The sequence below is a fragment of the Stegostoma tigrinum genome, chromosome 3, assembly GCF_030684315.1.
Source record: "Stegostoma tigrinum isolate sSteTig4 chromosome 3, sSteTig4.hap1, whole genome shotgun sequence".
Taxonomy (NCBI): domain Eukaryota; kingdom Metazoa; phylum Chordata; class Chondrichthyes; order Orectolobiformes; family Stegostomatidae; genus Stegostoma; species Stegostoma tigrinum.
The window spans coordinates 12,614,107-12,637,267 of NC_081356.1; the positions used below are offsets into that span (position 1 = coordinate 12,614,107).

Here is a 23,161-nt window from a genome sequence, read left to right on the forward strand (position 1 = left end):
ATGAACATTTTTATTCATTACAGTATATTGACCTTTTACAGAGACTGTATATAGTGTACAAAATTACTTTATACTACACGAGTATACTTCGACAGTGTTTTCACCATTATTCCTTTAGTCCCATTCCATTACAATTTTTTGGCATTTCAGTTGAATCAGGATAACTGGTAGCGTAAGGCTCTTCACACAACCTTGTCGAATAAATATGCCTTTTACATTGTTTCAGCTTCTCAGAACTTTTAATAGATGATTCATACAACTGAAACTTTGGATGGACTGAAAAAAGGTGCTGCTGTTCAGCTTGATCTTCACATTGTAATTGAGAACTTGCATCTCTAAATACTGAAAAATGGCAAGAACATGAATATTTCTTGACTTGTAATAAAAAAAACTTAGAGGTCTCTCCACAGATTTACATTTTCTCCTTTGTGGTTAAAAGAAAGATTTTAAATGTTCGTAAGGACAGCGCATATTCAGAATGCTGTGTGCTAATTAATGCCAACTTTCAACAGAACCATTTTTTTAAAAAACCCGTAGAGAACACATTGGCATCCATAAACTTCAAATAATATCCTGAAAGACTGTGTTGCACTTGCAAGTCTGAGTATATATTCCAGACCGAAAGTATACTGTATAACTGACCAGTGTAGTCATTATCTTACATAAATCAAAAGTACTGCCTCCAGAGTGCAATTTATACACGAAAATGCACAGTATTTAGTTTTACTCGTCAGGCTTTCAGATTTTGGTAATGAAGACCATTCCTTCAAAAGGAAGTTGGACAAAATAGGTTAGTGATTGAAAATTTTCTTAAAATTTTGGATGAATAATTTTTGTGCTTGTGAAAGGTAAATAGAAATATTTTAATATGTCTGCACCCAGTAACATAGATTCAAGTCATTCACAACAGACTGATCTTCAAAGCAGCATCCTGTCCACATCTGATGCTGTTTGGTATACTGAAAGGGACGTATGGCACACAGAGTCAACAAGAGGAAGATAAGCTTTAAAGTGAAAAAGATCAGCAGTGGATTCAGGAGCTCAGAACCAGTAGCAAGAGCTGGAAAATTAAGAAACTATTGGCTCATGAAGAAAATGAATGTATGCATATATTATTTGCCCTTCTGACTGGTCAAACTGTGCCTGGTGTAAGTGATATAGCTTATGCTTAGAAGTCACATGGGATTTTTAAAAAATACAGATCTCCCCATGCATGTCTCAGAGTTCAATAAGTTGTTACACAAGTAAGCCCCTGTCCAACACCATTAAAGAGATAGTGACAAATCATAGACAATTCTGTGCCATCGAACACAGTCCAAGGATGTTCATTTCACTTCTGGTGAACCAGATTCCAGGATAGTTCTCTTTATTTACTATCTTCATTTTGCAATACTTTACACATTTGATGTTTCTTTTAACATTTCTACTGATTGACTGCCTTCGGCTGGTGATGGTGCTAGATAGTATAGGAATACCATTTTACAGAACTGACAGGTGAGGATTTGTTCTTAAAACATTTCATGCACTTATCTTGGATGAGTCCTCCTGCACAATGGTGTGGTTATTAAAGGCTTGTTCATTGGTAGGTGGAGAGATTAAAACCTCTACCATCCCACATGAAGAGTGGAGGTTCCCAACGATTGACAAAATTAGGTTACTGGTTTCTTTCTTTAATTTAAATATTTCTAAGAAATAAAAAACACAAGCTAAACTTTTGAAAGATACACAAAATGACAACTCTGTACTAATCACTTGGCAGATTTGCATTATTGTGCAACTACCAAAACAAAACTGCTTAAGAGCATATAAAAGTGCAGTACGTATATACAGTTACTAAATTCTACAAAATTTAAAGCTGCTCTGAACTCAGCACCCTACTGACACTTTGCTGTTAATTAAGTGAAAAGTCTTATTCTCTTCTTTAATTTTACAAACCATCTTGTTTTAAAAAGATCTAAAGATCCTTCAGAGACATGAAAACAGTCATGCTGAAAGTCTAATCTCAAAGCAGAGTAGTTGGCAAGCTACTGCCATGCCATCTCAAGCAGGTTGTTTTGGAATGCTTGTACAAGTGGCTCGACTGACTGAATCTTTTCCCACATTTTAAACAAGCGTAGGGCTTCTCTCCTGTGTGGACACGGATATGTTTCTTGCAATCCGTTAATGTTAGAAAAGTCTTGCAGCAAATTTTACAGGCATATTTACGGGCACCTTCCACCACTAAAACATTGTGTTCTGACATGGCTTTTTTACACTTCGAAAGCACATCTGCCGATGCCCGTGTCAACTGGGGAGGACCTGACTGCATAGAATGATTATTTTCAAAAGCAGAAACGGTACTGTTCAACATCCGGATCTGGGAATTCGAACCAGTGTCCTGGGAACCAGAGCCTGCATCTCCAACTGAGGTAACAATGGGCATTTTAGGGGCAATGCGACGATAACCTGGGAATTTGCTGGCTCCTCCTCGCGACGAAATGATAGATTGTCTGGATAATGAATGCAATCCAGAACTAGGTCTAGGAAAATCTAATCGGAATGGTTCTCCCCCAGCTTTGTAGCTGGGAGGCTGCCCACAGGACAGCCCCAGTAAGTCATGCATGGGTCGCATAAAATGAGTATCGGAACCATCAGTAAATGGATTCTCCAGTCGAGCTGCAGCAATTGAAGAGTTGGTTCCAGCAGAAATGCCAGGCACTGAACTCATTAAATAAGTAGCTTCATTTTCCATTCTGCCATCGCTTGTCGTGTTGGGAATGTTGTCATCAGTGTTCTGACCCCCACTGTAGCTGTTTGTTCGGTTCTTATTCAAAAAGGTGGAAATGTGAAAGGGGGTTTTTGAGTCAGTGTTTGCAGATTCTAGCATATGTATGTCAGTGACCCTGTCAGTACTGGACTGAGGATCAGAGAAACTTCGGTCACTACTCTCTGGGCTAAGCTCCAGTTTCTCTGCACCAGGCATTCCTCCTTCCACCTCTACCAACTCGCTACCTTCAGCCTGTGAGGCAACATCACTGACCTCATCCTGAGGATCAGGTGAGCTTAATGGTTCAGCTTTCACAACAATTCGGACCTGCTCCTCACTTCCATTCACATGAAGTTCTGTGGTCTCAGAGTGGAAATCTGATTTCTCGTTAACGGAATCTTGATTAAAAGCAGTTTCAACATGAGTTGCTTGAGAAGCCATGGATGTTTCAGAATGGCCTACTGCACTGTTGTCTGACTGACTAGGTACCTGGTTATCTTCTGGAGTGCTAAAGGCCTGCTCAAATATGATAGCACTTTCCACATTGTTTTCAACAGTTGCATCAGTTTTGGAACCATCTCCCAACTTCAGGGAGTCTGGTGTAAATAATTCCTCACATGTGTGTACCACGGCTTGCCCATTATCTGATGTTTCTTCGGTGATGATAGACTCATCCACCGAAGGTCTCATCCTCTTCTTTGATCTTTCATCAGGAATGGCTTTCCTTTTCTGCAATCGCTGGACAGGAAATGCAGTCGACTGATCCTCCAAGTGATGGCGAAGTGATGAATTTACATTGACTTGCTCATCTATTCCCTGACTAGAGCTGAGGGCAGAATTTACTAAGCTCAAACCCAGCTGCTGAAGCAGGAAGGACCTCTGCATCCGAGCATTTTGCTCCTGAAGCCTTTCGCTTGTAGGAGACATGGGTACAGTCCTCGTTGTTAAGTAATGTTTGCAAGCTTTAACAACTGAATTCAGGTGAAGATGGGAAGCTGCGAGCAGCACATCCATAACATTACTCTCCCCTAGCATCAGTGTGGACGTGTACATCATTTCAACAAGGGCGGCAAAGGCTTCGGCTGTAACTACTTCACTGTCTAGCTGAACCATGTTCAGTGACTGATCACTCTCTGGAACAGTAAAGAGAGCACGGAAGTGGGTACTGCATGCTGCAAGCACAGAGCGATGGGCTTTGAAATGACGGCTCCCCACAACAATCACACAGTCACAGAGCTGTCCGTGAAGCCGCTGATAGTTCAGCTGCTGGAAGACTTGTTCAAAATGCCCTGGAAAATCCATGACCCTGTTAAAACAGAAAGAAAGCCAGTGATAGTTTTTTTTTAAATCCTTCTACCCCATTTGTAACAGTCATCATTTCCCAGTTCGTAATTTTTCTTTTGTTACAAACAAATCTCATCACAGTCATTTAATTGACTTGCAGTTAGTTAGTTCATGATAATGGCAAATGCATTAAAACGACAGGGTGGTCTTAGCCTAAAGCATTCCTTATAAAAGTATAAATTTAATCATAGCAAGTAGTTACTCATTTCATTTAACGTACCAAGTTTTAAAGTGAAGGATTCCACTCACTGACTGCAGCAATTGATTGCAATAGCAAAGCCATCAACAGCTTGCTATTGCCTGATCATATTATGATAATTGTTGCTATTGGCCAAGATGGCACAGAAACAAAACAGCTCTGATTCTCCATTTCACAAATGTGCACAATAACCATTATCTTGGAAATGTACTTACCCGTTTCTCTACACTAGTAACTCTTTTTATGAAATCTAACTTGGAAAAGCTGCATCTTGGAAATGTACTTACCCGTTTCTCTACACTAGTAACTCTTTTTATGAAATCTAACTTGGAAAAGCTGCATCTTGGAAATGTACTTACCCGTTTCTCTACACTAGTAACTCTTTTTATGAAATCTAACTTGGAAAAGCTGCATCTTGGAAATGTACTTACCCGTTTCTCTACACTAGTAACTCTTTTTATGAAATCTAACTTGGAAAAGCTGCATCTTGATTGGGCACCGTTGAATGTTCACTACCTGAGTCACACTGCACAAAGTGCTACAGCATCGGGAACATTTATGCCAGTATTTTAAATGATATTTTCCCTGTTTGCAGTCAGAGACACCAGAGTTTTTCCTCATGTACACTCAGTCAAGTGCAATTATGTTCATCTGCACTTTTCAGCCAAAATTAAAGAAGTTAAATTTATTACAACCTAACTAAATAAAGCCGGTCACAATTGTATTTTTTTTTTAAAAACTTCTTTTAGAATTTGCAAATCAGCTCAGCAGCAGCCACAGCTAACAAGAACTATGAGGTGGCCTCTTCCAAGTGGTCACAGTAATGACTCTAAACAGTCAATAATGTCTCAAGAATCAGACGTTCTCAGTACATTCATCCTCTTCATGGAACAAAACAGGTAGCACAGGAACCAAGCATGACACCAAGGTAAGAGCACAAGGTGTTAGGAGTTATTTATTAGCTTCGAAAGAGGATCGGCTAACCAACAGAAAGCAGAGGATGACTGCTTAGTGTGTCCACACTCAAGGGAACAAATCCAGAAATTGCTGTCAATGATTTTACGATTCTCTAAGTTTGCAGTGTTGAAGTCCTTTCCTCAGGATCCAGTCAACTGGAAATCAATGAACTCACGAGAACATCTACAGGTGGTTCCGCTGCAATGCTTGTTTCGTTAATGCGAATTGGTTTTAGTGCAATTGATGAATAGTGGATGCTGTTTGGACAATGCAAGCTTTCTGCTGTACAGGTATAATGATTTTCTATAGTATGAGGTCACATAAAAATGCGACTATCGTGTTAAAGGAGAACTACCAGTACTCGTGTTCTCATGGTTTTGAAACAAAACCCTTTGAAAAAGTTTGTTACAAGGTCTTCAAAAAGTAAGTAATGAGAGTCCAATGTTCCTGTTAGTGTGAAGGACTAGGCTGGTAGGTATAAGGAATGATGGATGACTAGACAAATTGAGGCACTGGTCAAGAAAAAGGGGGCATATGACAGGTATAGACAGCTGGGATCAAGTGAATTTCTCACGGAGCATAACGGCAAAAGGAGTATCGTCAACAGGGAACTCATGAGGGCAAAAATGGGTTGTGATATAGCTTTGGCAAATAAAGGTTAAGGTGAATCCAAAGAGATTCCACAAATACATTAAGGACAAAAAAGTACTAAGGGAGAGAATAGGGTCCCTTAAAGATCAACAAAGCCACCCATGAGTGGAACCACAGGAGATAGGAGAGATACTAAACAAATATTTTGTATCATTATATACATTGGAGGATATGGAAGCTAGGGAACTTGGAGAAATAAATAGTGATACATTGAGAAGTGTCCATATTACAGAAGTGGTTGTGGTGCTAGAACATCAAGAATATGCATAAAGTTGTTTAAATCCCCCAGACCTGATCAGGTGTATCCTAGAATTTTATGTGAGGCTAGGGAAGAGATTGCTGGGCACCTAACTGAGATATCTGTATCATCGATAGTGAGGTGACAGAAGATTCGAGGTTGGCTAAATATGGTGCCATTATTTAAGAAAGATGGTAAGGAAAAGCCAGGGAACTGCAGACTATAGGTGGTTGGCACTTTGTTGGAAGGTATTCTGGGGGACAGAATTTTCATGCATTTGGACTGATTAAGGGTAATTAACATGGCTTTGTGAATAGGAAATCATGTCTCTCTGACACGATTGAGTTTTTTGAAGTGACAAAGAAGATTTTTGAGAGCAGAACGATGGACCTCAGCAAGACGGTTGACAAGATTCCGCATGCTAGACTGGTTAGCAAGGTTAGATCACATGGAATCTAGGGAGAGCTAGCCATTTGGACACAAAATTGGCTTGAACATAGCAGACAGAGAGTGGTGGTGTCAGGGTTGTTTTACAGACTGGAGACCCGTGGCCAGTGTTGTGCTGCAAGAATTAATGCTGGGTTCCACTGCTTTTCATCTTAATATAAATGTTTTTCATTTTTATACAGATGTGAATATTGGAAGAATAATTAGTAAGTTTGCAGATGACACCAAAATTGGTGGACAGTGAAGGAGGTTATCTCAAAGTGCAGCGGAACCTTATCAGATGGGCCAGGAGTGGAAGATGACAGTTTAATTCAGATAAATGTGAGGTGGTGCATTTTGGTAAGGTAAATCAGGGCAGGTCTTAAACACCTAATGGCAGGGTCCTGGGCAGTGTTTCCAAACAGAGAGAGCTTGGAGTGCAAGTTCGTAGTTCCTTCAAAAGGTGAAGTTGTAGGAAGACAGGGTTGTTAAGGAGGTCATTGATTTTTGTTGGCAGTTCTGTTCAGAGGTGAGCACAATTGCTTTGCCACTGACTGAAAAAGCCCATTAAGCAATTCATTAGCCCACGTTGATAATCTGAAAATACTGCAGAATCTTTGAATACAGATGTTTTGATTACAAAAAGACTCCTTGCTTCTCCAGCTCCACACTTATCTCTGACTCTAGCACTGGCAGCTCTTACTATCTCCTTATACCTTTCTGGTTTTAAAATTGTTTGGGCGGTCTTTTAGTCAGACTCAGAAGTATAGTACCAAAACAGAAATTGCTGGAGCTTTTCCGGCAATTTCTGTTTTTGTTTCTGATTTACAGCATCTGCAGTTCTTTCGGTTTCTATTCAGAAGCGTAACAGTAAGGGGATTCACAAACATTAGAAAAAAACAGCAATTTTATTATTTCATACAAAGACAAGGCACATTCATTGGAAGAAACTGGAAGATAATAAGTCAACCAAAAAGCAAAAACACTCCAGTGGTGAAGATCTAAAATAAAAATAGCAAAACAGCAGGTCTGGGACCATCCGCGGAGAGAGGAACAGAGTTAACATGAGGTCTGAAATGACTCCGCTTCAGTATCGAGCAGGAGGTGGAAATATGATCCACTTTATATTGATGAAAAACAGGAGAGGTGCAAAATGGACCAGAAGTAAAGGTCAGGGACGGCAAGAGAACAAGGGAGTTTGGAGATCAAAGGAGTCATGTAGCAAAAGGCAAAAGGGAGTGGCAATAGACGTAAAACAGAAAGCACAGATCCAAAAAGTACACGTTAACAGTAGGAGAAATGTCAGTACCAGCTGTAAGCAAAAGCATGAAAAACAAGATACAGACATTGGGGGCTAGATTGAACAAAATGGAAGACTGAATTCATTGTCTGAATTTATCGGACTGAATGTTCAGTCTAAAAGGGTGTAAAATGCCTCAAGTGGAAAATGAGGTGCTTGCAAGGAGCTTCAGTGGAACATAGCAACAAACCTAGGATTGAAAGGCAAGTGAGAGAGCAAATGATACAGTAAATGTTAAGTAACCACAAGGTCAGGGTTACCCTTGAGGACTGAGCAGAGATGTTCATAAAGCAGTTGACAATAATGGTTATTCTGCCTCTCTATTTGCCGCAAAGTAAAGCAGTTTAATTATTTGTATTTGGCTTCGGCTTTAGCCTGAGATTTGTTGCTCCATACTTTTATTATATCCTCGGGGTTTGCTGCTGTATCATTAGAGAATGGGTAGTACAGAAGCATCTCTAAACTGAAGATACTCTGCACATTCACAGGCATGATTAGCAATCCTTTAGGATAGATACCTTAGATTGCCTTTTAGACAGTGTATTAAGTACATGGAGCTGCAGAGATTACTCCTTGTCAGAAGAACTGGCTTCAGTATATTATAGAATTTTTGTACAGCAATATTTTACAAAGATTTAATCTCCACAAGCAATTGAGATAATCACCTACTATTTTGTATTTTGAAAATAAAATAAATTTCACAAGCAATTCGTAATAATTTTAATATTTAAAATAGATTGGTATTTCTTGCAAGACTCACTGCATTTTATGTATGTGATAAACAATGAGCCTTATATTAACCCTACTATCACAATATCCAATTCTATTGCTGCAGAATATTTGCCCAAAATTGTCTGATTTCAGGCAGTTAAATTATTATATATATACAGAGTATACAAACCACACAACTCAAACGGATATTCAGTTCACATACACAAAATACTATGCGCAGTTTCCTCCTAAAATCTGTACAAATTCTGCAATTACCTTTACAAACTTTTTCGTCCAGTCTTTGTTCAGATCAGTGCAATGAAGTCACAGCAGCATAACTTCTAAACAGCTGCTTTCTTCACCTGATTCTAAAGCATTTACTAGAGACACATGTACAACTATTATATAAGGAACACTGACCTTTATTTTGGTAATAAATCATTAACAAACACACCAATTACTATGGTGCTCCTTATACCAAGTCAGTATACCCTGCCTTATTTAGAAAATCTAGGAGATTCTGATAGCGAGTAAATACATCAGACAATTTTACCAACTGACATTTGGGATTTATATGGCAATTTGCCGAGATATAGACTTGAACAATTAGGATGGATAAATGGTTTTGTCATTCATTTCCAGATCTAGCTGGACCATATAAAGCGCAATCTGGTCCCCCCCCCCCCCCCCCGCCATCAAAACTGCTCATTATTCCAGGATCCAATCACAATGAAAATAAAATTTGCTTCTCTTCTTCACTACAAACCATCTCCTTAAACTCTTCAACCCATCCTCCAACCACAGGCACAAGGTGGTCATGGACAACTTTGTCACTAAGTTTGAATCCATTTGTTTAGCTGTCCCTGTCTCAAGTCCAAAGCAAGGTTTATACCGATCCAAGCTCTAAACTCAAATTTCTCTTGTTTCATTACCTCCCCTCACAATCCTGTCCACAACACCCACTGTTTGACAATACATGGAACAAGATGTGAACTAGTCAATTTCTCTTCCTGGCCCACATATTAGCTGATGTTGTTAATGGTTATTCCCCTTCAAATAATATCTCCCATTCTTTTTAAACCTACCAGCTTCACCCCTCTGTGCTTGCAAACAATTACTCATTGCTAACATTCCTTCTGCTTCCAAGTCCAAATCCTCGAATGTATTATCACCTCCGAAAATGACTAGTGGAATGGATGAAAATTATATTGGTAACTGGGCAGAAAAAGGAAATGGGAAAGATAGACTTATTGTTAAGTCATCTGACTTGAAATTTGGCCCACCGTTTGTCTGACATCAAAAAAAGTGGATGAGTAGCAATTTTCCTCGATTAATTCCTGAGGAGGAAGAAGTCACTGTCTTTAGTTTACACTACACCATCTACTGCCTCCACCTTGTTCCCAACATCTTATGCTATGCCAAGTAATTTGCAACTTTGGGCTCTTTTTTATTCAGTCCCATGAAGAGATCATCTCTGGCTAAGCCAGAATTTACTGCCCATCCTCATTTGTCCTTGAGAATGTGGTGGTGAGTTGCATTCTTGAACCGCTGCAGTCCATCTACTGTAGATAGACTCTCGGTGCTGTTAAAGGGAGAGAGCTCCAGGATTTGACCAAACCAAACAAAAGAACGGTGATATTTTTCCACGTCAGGGTGGTGGGGAGCTTGTGGCTGAACTTGCAAGCGGTGGTGTTCCCATGTATCGGACGCCCTTGTCCTTCTAAATGGAAATGATTGTGGATTTGGAAAGTATTGCGTAAGGAGGTTAGGTGAATATCTGCAGTGCATCTTTTAAATGGTACACATTGTTGCAACTGTTTATTGGTAGCAATAAGAATGAACGTTTGTAGATATGGTGCCAATTAGGCAGGCTGCTTTATCCTGGATGTGTCAAGCTTGATTGCTGTTGAAAGTGCACCCATCCAAGCAAGTGTGCCATCAGAGTGATGACTTAGATTACAGACAGGCTTTGGAAAATCAGGAGATGAGCTGCTCTCTGCAGGATTCCTAGCCTCTGACCTGCTCTTGCAGCCTCAGTATTTATAGGGATAGTACAGTTCAGTTTCTGAGCAACCCTTGTGAGCTTCCAACCACACACCTGCATCACCAAGACTACACAACTCCACATCCATTTCATTTGAGCAGCTCCACCCCTTCCTTAACTCCTTGACTGTGAAAAGCCCCATTCCGTTATCAAACAGATTCAATGGGCTGATTCTATGTATTGTATGATTCTATCCTGTTTACCTTTAATGACCTATTCGTTAATCACTAATGATCTGCTATTATTGATACACCTTTGAAATTGAATTAGGACTAGGGGTTTCAATGGTTAAATTCACTCTCACTGGTGATGGTGAATTTTTTTATCTTTCCACGCCCCTCTGTAAAAGAACCATAACTTGTCCTTGTGCATTATGAATATTCCATAAATTCTGAAGCCATTTTAGTGCCCTTGAGGTGAAGTCCATGCATTTGCTATTAATTGGTTTCTCTGAGTTTGTCAGAATGTTGCCAATTCAACAAAACAGGAACTAATAGCACCAGACTCCTAGAGGGCAATTTAAAAAGATTGCGTTGGTGCTGCTTCTAAATAAAATTCAAGAAATGCTGTAGATGTTTGCTTTCCAATTGTTAAGCAATAATTTGCACTAACTTTATTTTATCTCCCACCTAAGTCTATTGGTTTGCTAACCAATTCTGTGATTCTTTACCCTGATTGGACCTTCCAACCTGATCTTACACAGGGGAACACTAAATCTCTGTTCATCTATTCCACAGATTACTGCTCTCTCAGGTAACATTTCAGAAGGAGCAGAAATACTTCATCTCTTTCTATTAGAGACTGACCAGCTCCCGTATCTCTCACCATTTGCAGCTTCTTTGCCTTCTTCCCCTGTTCTTACTGAGTAAACGTTACCCACAGGAGGTGAAGTTTTTGTAGAGATCGGGTACTATCTCACTATCCAGCCTGTAACTAGGCTGTGCACTCTTCCGCAGTTCCTCGACTCCTTTTGGGATTTCCTTCACTAAACAATCCCACTAGTTTAGCCTCTTTTACCATATCCTTTATCCCGATAACTTTCTTAAACGTCCAGCCCTGCTACTCCATTACAGTGAAACACCTGAGGTTTCTTATCTGCTTTTCACCCTCTACTCTTGCCTTCCAGGCACTTAAAACACAGAGAATACATTAATCTACAAACTAACAGCTGACTGTTTTGTAAAAGCAGAAAACTGACAAAGAAATTTCAGCGCTATATTTACAAATGAAACAATCAAACACGGAATTGTCAATCATAGTCCCACCAAAACAGAGGAAGAACGTATCATGACCCCTATACTTTCTCATTTCCTGTGAAAATGTTCTAAATCACAGTGTCACCTCCAAATTGAAAATTATTAAAATTTGGAAAAGTTCCAACTATAGCATTAGTTTATAACTTTAGAAAAATTTTATATTTCAAACCCATTTAAAAATTGTGACACGGTTCCACAGTGACTAGTGCTTGCTTGTTTTTCGAAATGGGAGATTGTGCATGTCAAAGAAATCAAGTCTGTGTGACAACCATAGCATCTCACGAATCAGCAGCAGGGTCAAGTGCTTCCATGGTAGGTATAGCACACATATTAAAACTGGAACGATACAGAGGTGAACACAAGTAACACACAGTCCGAACGTCCTCATATGCTGACCCAATAACATTTGATCACAAACTTAAATCAGCACACCCTCTTCAATGAAATAACAGGCCAGTATTGAAAACCAAAAAAATGTAGGAACAGAAGTAGGCCAATCAGCCCATCGAGGAGAGATAATGGGAACTGCAGATGCTGGAGAATTCCTAGATAATAAAATGTGAGGCTGGATGAACACAGCAGGCCAAGCAGCATCTCAGGAGCACAAAAGCTGACGTTTCGGGCCTAGACCCTTCATCAGAGAGGAGGATGGGGAGAGGGAACTGGAATAAATAGGGAGAGAGGGGGAGGCGGACCGAAGATGGAGAGTAAAGAAGATAGGTGGAGAAGGTGTGGGTGGGGAGGTAGGGAGGGGATAGGTCAGTCCAGGGAAGACGGACAGGTCAAGGAGGTGGGATGAGGTTAGTGGGTAGATGGGGGTGCGGCTTGGGGTGGGAGGAAGGGATGGGTGAGAGGAAGAACCGGTTAGGGAGGCAGAGACAGGTTGGACTGGTTTTGGGATGCAGTGGGTGGGGGGGAAGAGCTGGGCTGGTTGTGTGGTGCAGTGGGGGGAGGGGACGAACTGGGCTGGTTTAGGGATGCAGTGGGGGAAGGGGAGATTCGTCCCCTCCCCCCACTGCACCACACAACCAGCCCAGCTCTTCCCCCCCACCCACTGCATCCCAATACCAGTCCAACCTGTCTCTGCCTCCCTAACCGGTTCTTCCTCTCACCCATCCCTTCCTCCCAACCCAAGCCGCACCCCCATCTACCTACTAACCTCATCCCACCTCCTTGACCTGTCCGTCTTCCCTGGACTGACCTATCCCCTCCCTACCTCCCCACCTACACTCTCTCCACCTATCTTCTTTACTCTCCATCTTCGGTCCGCCTCCCCCTCTCTCCCTATTTATTCCAGTTCCCTCTCCCCATCCTCCTCTCTGATGAAGGGTCTAGGCCCGAAACGTCAGCTTTTGTGCTCCTGAGATGCTGCTTGGCCTGCTGTGTTCATCCAGCCTCATTTTACAATCAGCCCATCGAGTCTGCTCTGCCATTCAATGAGATCATGGCTGATTGGAGTATCAGAGTTATCCACTTACCTACCCTTTCCGCATTATCTTACGGATTCTCTTACTGTTTAAAAAATTTCTATCTAAACCTTGAAAATGCTTAACGATACAGCCTCAACAGTTCTCTACAGTAATGAATACCACAAATTCCTCCTCGCTGTCTTAAATACACAACCCCTAATACTGAAATGATGCCCTCTCGTCTTTAGACTCTCACACAAGGGTAAACCACCTTTCAGCATCTGCTCCTTCAAGCCCTCAGAGACTCAGTTTCATTAAAGTTGACTTCCCTCTAAATTCCAAAGAGTACAGGACCAACCTACTTAACCTCTCCTCAGAAGCAAGGGTCTGTCCAAACCCGGCATCAGCTTGGTGAACCTTCACTGGACTGTCTTGAATGCTTTCCTTCAGTATGGAGCCCAAAACTGCTCATAGGATACCAGCCGTGATCTGAGTGGAACCTTGTGTGGTTTTAACAAACCTCCCTACTTTTATGTGCCAATCTTTTTGAAATAAAAGCCAACATTCCGTTTGCCTTCCCTATTACTTGCTAAACCTGGATGCTCGCTCTCTGTCACTCGGGTACAAGGATCCCCAAATCGCCCTGTGCTGTAGCTTTCTGTGATCTTTCTCCATTTAGATAACATTCAGATCGTCTGCTCTTCCTGTCAAAATTCCTCACATTTTCTCTCATATTTGGCCAAAGGAATTTTTGTCCACTGTCATCCTCACTACTTTCAAACCTATTTTTGGGTCATATGCAAGATTAGCCATCATTCCTCCTCCAATTCAAATAATTGTGGCCCCAGCAGTGACCCCTCTGACATTCCATTAATTACAGGATGCTGTCCTGAAAATGCACTTCTTATCTCAACTCTCTCATCTTCTATTAGTTAGCCAATTCTCTACCCATGCTAATATAGTGCCTCAGCACCTTGGGTTCTTAAGTCGACTAATTAAAGATATCTTATCAAATACATGCTGGAAATCCAAATATATTACTTCTCCTTTATCTATCCTGCTAGTTACCAAAAAGTATTCATCAGGCATAATTGCCCCTTCTTGAAGCCAAGCTGACCCTGCTTGATCCCATTATATACTTCTATTTTATCCTTTATAACACACTAACATTTTCCTAATAACTTCTCCAGGATGAATTTGCTAATTCCAGTCTGATTACAGCATAGCCTACCACCATGTTGTACAAGGGGAAAATCAAAGGCTTGACAGTATAACCACTGAGAGGCCTGCATCAAGTGCTGAGGGTACCAGTCAGGAATTATACTTACTATACAAATATTCATGATCCGGATTTTGATGTTCAAGGGACAAGTTCAAGGTTTTCACGTGTCACAAACCTTGCAAACTGAGAGGAGGATTGTATAGAATTCCATAAAAGCATACATAAGTTGGTGGTGGTGGTGGGGGGGGGGATGGAATAGATGGCAGATGAGGTTCGAGGCAGAGAATGAGAGGTGATGCACTTTAGTCAAATGAACATTGGAAGACAATTTTAAATCAGGGAAACAATCCTAAAGGGAATCCAGGAGCAGCAGGACTTGGACGTACGCGTGCACAGATCATTAAAGATGGCAGGCCAGGTGAAGATATAAGTAACGCTGTATCCTTTGCTTTACTAATAGGGGCAGAAAGTAAAAGGGCAAGGAAGTGACAGTGAATTTATGACAATTTTTAGCCCTCATCCTCAGTATTATGTACAGCTCGAGGTACTATACAACAGAAAGGATATGAACACATTAGAAATTGTGCAGAGGTAATTTACAAGAATGGTTCCAGGGATGGGTAACTTCAGTTATGGAGGAAACATTGAAGGAGTTGGGGCTGTTATCCTTGGAGAAGGTGGCAAAGAGGAGATCTGACAGAGGTGTTCAAATTGACGAGCAAACTGGATGCAGTAGGGAGGAGAAACTGTCACAGCTTGTAAAAAGGTGCAAGAAGGCACGGTTTTAATGTGATTTGTGAAAGAAGCAAATGTGATAAAAGAAAAAATATTCCAATTAGCAAATTGTTGGATTATGGAATGCACTCCCTAGAAATGCAGTAGAGGTAGGTTAAAGGTGAGGCATTGAGGGGGTGTTGGATGATTATTTGGATGAAAATAAAGTACAAGGGTATGGGGAAAAAGCAGGCGACTGACACTAGATAATGATGTTCAATTCAAGGCCAGGTACAGGCACGCGGGCCAAATGGCCTCTTCCTGCGCTGTCATACTCCTTTGATTCTGTGACTTACTTAATCTCATTTGCACTGACCCAGCTGTTGGAGACACAAATGTCAACAACACTATTTGTAGTCAAAATATTCATTTCTGAGAAGACAGTTTATTACCTAAACCATAAGAATCTCTAGTCTGAGGTGTGACACTATTGGAACAAACCACAAATCTTATCAGAAGATTTCAGAACCACAAAAGTTTCACTGGCATCACCGCTCAACTATCTCAACTTTAAAGAGAAACTGCTTAACTGTGAAGATTTTCTCTCTGATTGTAATCTTTCATCTGTTGTAAAATCCTAATGAATCCACACTGTTCTTTTAAGGTACACAACAGTATAAAATCAGATCAGGAGCCCCTAGATTTTTCAATCATATTTCTATTGTCAAAATTAGATCAAACAGATTTGCCTCCTGGCAGAACTGGATCTAACAAAGCTGTTTCAGAATGATGGCTGGTAGGTATTATATCAATCAAGAAAATGAAGTTTGGCCTTTGCTGTAAAATGTTCTCAGGTCTATAAATAAGTGAGCTCTTCAGAACTTGTCACTTCCTTCTGTGCAAAATAGATTTAGTGCTCCAATGTCATCCAGCTTTCAGATTTTTGTTTCTTAAAACAGAAAGCAAATGAACAATAACTTGCACTTTATATACCACCTTTAAAGTAGTGAAATATCTCAGGTACCGTACATGAACAATCCCAATCAAAATCGGTACCAAGACAAGAAAATATATCAATGACCAAAAAGAGCATCTTAAAATGAGGAAATAAAAATTAGAGGTTTAGCAAGAGAATTTCAGACCCAGCATCTTAGCAGCTAAAGGGACAGCCTCCGATAGCAGCATGATTAAAAGTTGGGAACGATAAGAGGAAGGCAAAAATTGGGTAACTATAGGCCAAATGAGTCTAACATCTGTTGCTGGAAAAACATTGGAATCAATTATTAAGGAAGTAATACAGCACATTTGAAAAAATCCTTATCTAACCAAGCAAGGTCAGCATGGTTTCATGAAGGGGTAATCATGCCTGACAAATTTACTAGAATACTTTGAGGTGGTAACAAGCAGGATAGATAAGGGAGGAGTAGTGGACAAAATACATTTGATAAGGTACCTCAAATTAGGCTACTTAAGAATCCAGTACACAGGACGGTAAGGAAGGCCAGAGGAATGTTAGTCCTGATTTCAAAAGGATTGGAGTATAAAAAGTGGGGAAGTCTTACTGCAACTGTACAAGGTGCTGGTGAAATCATATCTGGAGTACTGAGAGCAGTTTTGGTCCCCTTATTTAAGGAAATACATTATTTAAGTGGAAGTAGTTTAGAGAAGGTTCACTGGGATGATGCCTGGCATGGAGGGGATTATCTTATGAGCACAGGTTAAATAAGCTGGGACTCTACTCATTGGAACTTAGAACAATGAGAGGAGATTGCATTGAAACATATAGGATTCTTAAAGGAACATGACAAGGTAAGCACAGAGGATGCTGTTTCCCTTTGTGGGAGAGTACAAGGCCAAAGGGCACCAATTTAAGATCGAGATGAGGAGGAATTTCTTCTGTCCAGATGGTTGAGTGTCTTCAGAACTCCTTGCCCACAGAGAGCTATGGATGCAGAAACTCTAAGGCTCAGATAAACTCTTGATCAGTAGGGACTCAACAGCTATGGGGAAAGGTTGGGAAGGTGGATGAGGAATGTCACATTAACCATGTTCCTATCAAATGAGAGCAGATTCGAGAGGCTGAACAACCCACTCCTGTTCCTATTCCTTATGGTTTAGGAGGACAGAATTGGCAGAGCCCCAGTCTTCCTAACTGTCCTAATCTCTCAAATCCAGTCTCATCTTTTCAACTCTAAAAATTTGAGAAAAAAAAATTTCTTTCTTCAAAATGATACGTGAAAGGAATGTTCACATTTTGTTTTTAAAAGTGCCTTACATTTTGTTTAAAATGATAATGATCCATAAATATTCAAAATCAAACAACTTGACCTGGTCTTTTTTCCCCAGCATTCAGAAGTTATTTTTTAAAAAAAAACAGTCAGTCAGTCATTCTGAATGGAGTCTTCTAATTGGAATACACAGTAGGTGACTGAATAAAGTCAGTCAAGCAATTACAAACATCTGTGAGAACTTGCTGTAGCAAATGGTTTTGGCATGCATCTTAATATGTAGCTGCTCTTAACTCAAAAGCAATAAAGAGGAACCTTTAACATACCCACACACAAACTGTGCACTTTGGCATCAGAGTCACCATGTTGAAAAGATTATTCCACAAAGAAAAATACATTCTGTGTCCTCTGCTGTTTTACAATGAGATCACAATGTAGAACGTCCTGAATATCACTTGTACGTGGCATTTATGGAGTACCTATCATACTAGATAACCCCATTCCAGACACAGACAGAAATAATTGGATTGCTCCCTCCCTCATCTGCTTGATTAACAGATCAATCACTCTGGCCTTTTTTTTGTAAAGATTGAAGTCCTTTCAAGGTCCAAGTTTGAAGGATTTGAAACCTTCCACTCTTTGGACCTACTGAAGAGGAACCTCATCCAGATATCTCTAAAAGGATCTCTAACTTGATTTAAAAGGCTGTTCGAGTTGCACAAACAAAAAAGGTGAGTCAGTCACAAATATGCAGTAAGAAGAACTTAAAGATAACAGAAACTTCTTCCTGAAAGAAATTAATGCTAACCAATCATCAATCTGTAATGCCTCAAGGAGGCTCATTATAGTCTTATAAACTGGCACAATCCACAAAGTACAACTTTATACCTTGTATATAAGCCAGCATACTTCTCACAAGGAGGCAGTTACCTCACCTTTTAAGATTCTGAATTGGAAGGCACAACAGCACAAATTTATTCAAGCATAAACAAGAGAAGACTATTTGAACCAGATGCTGCTCCACCCTTCAATAAAATCATGGGTGATTGTGGCCTCAACTTTATTTTGCTGTTTGTTTCACCAGGTCTGGACTACATTATTGTTCAAAAATCTGTCTATTTGAGCTCTGAATATATTCAATTATTCAGCTTCCATGACTTCCCAGCTTATAGACTTCCAAAGATTCACTACCCTCAGAAAAATTTAATCCTGTTTGTCATCTTAACTGGGGACACCTAATTCAGGAATCATGCCCCTCATTCTATATACAGAGAGGGGGAACATCATCTCAGCATTTACTCAGGCAAGTCCATAAGTTTCAGCAAGATCACAGCTTTCAAAAAACAAGTTCAACGTACTAAACTTTTCATCTTAAGGCGACCCTTTCAGCCCAGGAATTAACTCTGAATCTTCTCTGAACTGTCTCCAATATCCTCCTCAGGGGATCAAAACTATTGCCCAGCAGAGCTGTAAACAAGACTTCTCCCTCTTATACTCCGTCCCTCATAGAATCTTGCTGTTTACTATTTGTGTTCCCAATTACTTGCCAGTTCTGTACATCAACTTTTTGTGACTCATGTATGAGGACACCCAAACCACATGAACAAGCCCCGCATAACAAAGAAATGTGAAGAGATACTGGTTGTAGAGCTACAGGAGTTAAGAGACCATTAAAAAAAAAGCTGATTTTGCTCAACGACCATGATTCTAAAACATTTCCTTTCATTACCCGAGGACTGATTCAACATGCTTCTTTTATGATCATGATTTGATTAGAGGACCTCGGTGACAAGTCCTCACAAACAGATTTATAAAGGCAAATATAAAGTGACTAGTGGGAACACTTTTGCCTTTAAGTCAGAAGTCGGCACAAGAGCTAGGCTGATGTTTAATTGTGATAAGAGAAGATTTGCATTTATCAAAAGCCTTTCATGATCTCTAGGACATCCCAAAGCATTTTAAAACTTCAAAAGCACTTGCTGGCTGGAGTTCTATTTTCCCTGTAAAGAATATAGCCGCCGAATTGTGCACAATAAGCTCCAACAATGATGTCAAGACTAAATAATCTGGCAGCTAGTGAGTTCCCTGCAACAGAGATGCTACCCTTTGGAGGATACTTTAAACCCAAAATTGCTCGGATATGAAAATATTCCACGGAAATTTTCACATTTGCCCAAGTAACAACAGTGATTATGTTTGAAAATGTACTTCCCCGGATGTGAGAGGGGCAAGATTTAAAAAGGGATCTGAGGAGCAACACGTTCCACCCAGAGTGTGGTGCGTATGTGGAACGAGCAACTAGAGGAAGTAGAACAGGCAAGTACATTTACAACGTCTAAACAACATTTGGCAAGGTACATGGATAGGTGAGATTCATGGGGATACAGGCCAAATGGGACTAGTTCAGTTTACGAAACCAGGTCAGCACGGACAAGTTGGGCTAAAGGGCCTGTTTCTGTGCTGTATGTCTCCATGACTCTAAGTGCCCAGAGGGTGTGAAACATGCCAGACCAATAGCAAGTCCTTTATTTTCATGAATCTTGGTTCCGTACCAACCATCCCCTCAAGATTGATACAATCTTCCCAAGGATACTGGCAGCAGACTTTCTTGGGGTATTTTTCTAATCTTGTATATACAAACTTCCGTGTGTTTGTTCAAAATCTGGAATTTTGTGGATTTATTATTTTAGCAAATGCTTTAAAACTTTGTGCGTACTTTAAAGTCAAAAATAATCTCTCAACCCCAATCAGATTGCAACTTAAAGTTTGGTGGTCTTGTCTGGTATACTGACCACCTCCCAGTAATAAGGCTACAAGGTCAGCTTTATCCTCAAGTTGTCAGAAAGTCACAGCATCCATAATGTGTAAGCTGCTAATCTACTTAATTAATGCCTTTTCCAAAATTAGGAGGACAGGGTGGATAATGGGACTCAGCAAAAATTAATCTCGTTGACCATTTTTAAACGAAGATATTCTACTAATACAATAAATTTCAGAAGACAAAAGGAGAGCTAGGTAGACAACTAAACTGAATTGACATGCTTCTAGTTACAGACCGTGGACAATTCTGGTGGAGCATCCAAAGCACAAATGAATGCATGATTCTTGCTGATTAAAATGAGGGATGTCTATCTCAAGTTCAGTCAAAAAAAGCTCTATGCCAGATGTTTTCTCCCGAGATAGGGGTGGTGGGGGTGTGGGGAGGGTACTGTGGGTGCTTTCTTTCTCGTCAATAAGAATACATCCCCCATTGAAGAGGTTAACCTCTTGTTCATCTACTGCTTTACTCGAAAATGGTACACTCAACTCCACACAGAAACTGCTTAAGTTTATGTCATTTGGACTTATTATGCAGACTATCCAGAAGGTTCTAATCCAAATGTCAGCAAAAACAAGAGACCCCTTGGTACTCTACTGATTTTTACGTTGATCTTGCATTCTTCTATTGTCACAACTTGTTCTCACAGATCAACAGTGCAGTTCAGTTCATCAATATTATAACTGACAGCTAGATGGTCTACAGGATTTAATGCAACTTTGTATAAACCTTACATACTACTTGTGCCCAACTGGGTTTCAGTTCATTATATTTACAAAGGCAAACAGCACTTAAGATTCTCCATTTATTGCAACAGGATAGAGGACTTTCTTTTAATGTTGTCACAAGGACATTAGACCCAAGAAAAATGTCACTCACTGACACGAATAGTTGAACAATTGAAGTTGGGACAACTCAAGAAGTTAGATTTAAAGGAACACAAATATCTCGTGGTATTGCAAGGCAACAAAAATAAGGCATGGTGAGGTTGTAGACAGACTTGAAAATAAGATGAGCATTTAAAACAAATTAAAATCGGGGCATTTCTTGACCTGGAGCCAATGTATGTTAGTGAGCTCAGGGGTGATAGGTTAACAGTTGAACTATAAATAAATTAATTATATTGCTCAACCCGGTCAGCAGAATACTTCAGACTTTCCTTCTGCAGGAGAGGAATAAACTCAGCAACATCCCTAGGGAAAACGCTTCTCCATTTAAAACTTGTTCGAGAATTATTTAAAACCTAGCTATGAAATAAAACAGTGATAATGGGAACTGCAGATGCTGGAGAATCCAAGATAATAAAATGTGAGGCTGGATGAACACAGCAGGCCAAGCAGCATCTCAGGAGCACAAAAGCTGACGTTTCGGGCCTAGACCCTTCATCAGAGAGGGGGATGGGGTGAGGGTTCTGGAATAAATAGGGAGAGAGGGGGAGGCGGACCAAAGATGGAGAGAAAAGAAGATAGGTAGAGAGGAGAGTATAGGTGGGGAGGTAGGGAGGGGATAGGTCAGTCCAGGGAAGACGGACAGGTCAAGGAGGTGGGATGAGGTTAGTAGGTAGGAGATGGAGGTGCGGCTTGGGGTGGGAGGAAGGGATGGGTGAGAGGAAGAACAGGTTAGGGAGGCAGAGACAGGCTGGGCTGGTTTTGGGATGCAGTGGGTGGAGGGGAAGAGCTGGGCTGGTTGTGTGGTGCAGTGGGGGGAGGGGACGAACTGGGCTCGTTTTGGGATGCGGTGGGCGAAGGGGAGATTTTGAAGCTGGTGAAGTCCACATTGATACCATTGGGCTGCAGGGTTCCCAAGCGGAATATGAGTTGCTGTTCCTGCAACCTTCGGGTTCAAATCTCAGCACTGCAGCTGGAAAGTTTGAATAAACCAAAATTAAAAAGCTAGTCTTAATAATGATCATTAAACTATTGAATTCTGAAGAATATATGGTTCACCAATGTACTATTGGGAATGGATTTTTTTCCACCCCTGTGGGACAGGAATTCTGCAGAACGTATCCAGTCTGGCCGACACATGACTCCAACCGCACAGCAATATTATTGATTTTTAACTGCTATCTGAAATGCCCTGCAAGCTACTCAGATATATCATAGAAAAGTCTATATAGAAAAGTCAAACATGAAGAAGAAAAGAGACCAGGCATCAACGTAGGTACTGGATACATTTAAACTGGGACATTAGAAGAATTTCTTTACTTATAGAAAATCACTAATTGCATGGCCTGAGACCTCTCGTTCTCTACCACTACCAACAAGCTCGAACTGCATATGAGCTGAACAGCAGAGGCAGCACACTTCAGCATAAATAAGCAACGCAACAAACGACAGAGCAAAGCTCGACAAACCTTCACATCCAGTTGCAAATGATGGTGCCAATTAAATAACTAATGGGAGGAGAATCCACACATATACCCATCTATAACAAGTGAGGAACCCAGCAAAAGGCAAGGTTGATGAGTCTGCAATCATTTTGAGCCATAAGTTTCAAGTGATCTCAGCATCCTTCTGAGGACCACCACTTCACAGATGCCAGACTTCAGCCAGTTCAATTCACACCACTGACTCCCCAAAGCTCACTTACCATATAGAAGGCACAAATCAGGAGTTCGATGTAACACTTTCCACTTGCTTGGTTGAATGCAGCTCCAACAACACTCATGAAATTCTACAGCATCCATGACAAAGCAGCCACTTGGAATGGTACCTCATTCACCTCCTTAAACACCAAGAACAAGGGGAGCATGCACATCAGAGCAGCACGACTTCACCTGGTCAAAACAATATTCAGGAAGCTTGACACTATCCAAGACAAAGCAAAGCAATCAGCTTGATGAGTATTTCTGCCACTGAATTTACACCCTTACGACCTTACAGGGTGTATTTCTCA

The 23,161-nt window shown here is 40.6% G+C and overlaps 1 protein-coding gene across 3 annotated transcripts in view; it reads right to left on the reverse strand.

Annotated features, from left to right (window-relative positions):
* LOC125451015 (zinc finger and BTB domain-containing protein 5) overlaps positions 1–23,161 on the reverse strand; it is a 29,817-nt gene continuing 6,656 nt past the window's right edge. For 2 of the 3 annotated variants that reach the window (XM_048527640.2, XM_048527643.2), the window contains one exon: positions 1–4,052. In XM_048527640.2, the coding sequence (XP_048383597.1) occupies positions 2,003–4,048 (2,046 nt within the window). In that variant the 5' untranslated portion in view covers positions 4,049–4,052 and the 3' untranslated portion in view covers positions 1–2,002. Of the gene's footprint in view, positions 4,053–22,855; positions 23,043–23,161 lie in introns of all 3 variants that reach the window. The other variant, XM_048527641.2, reaches the window with a different exon arrangement.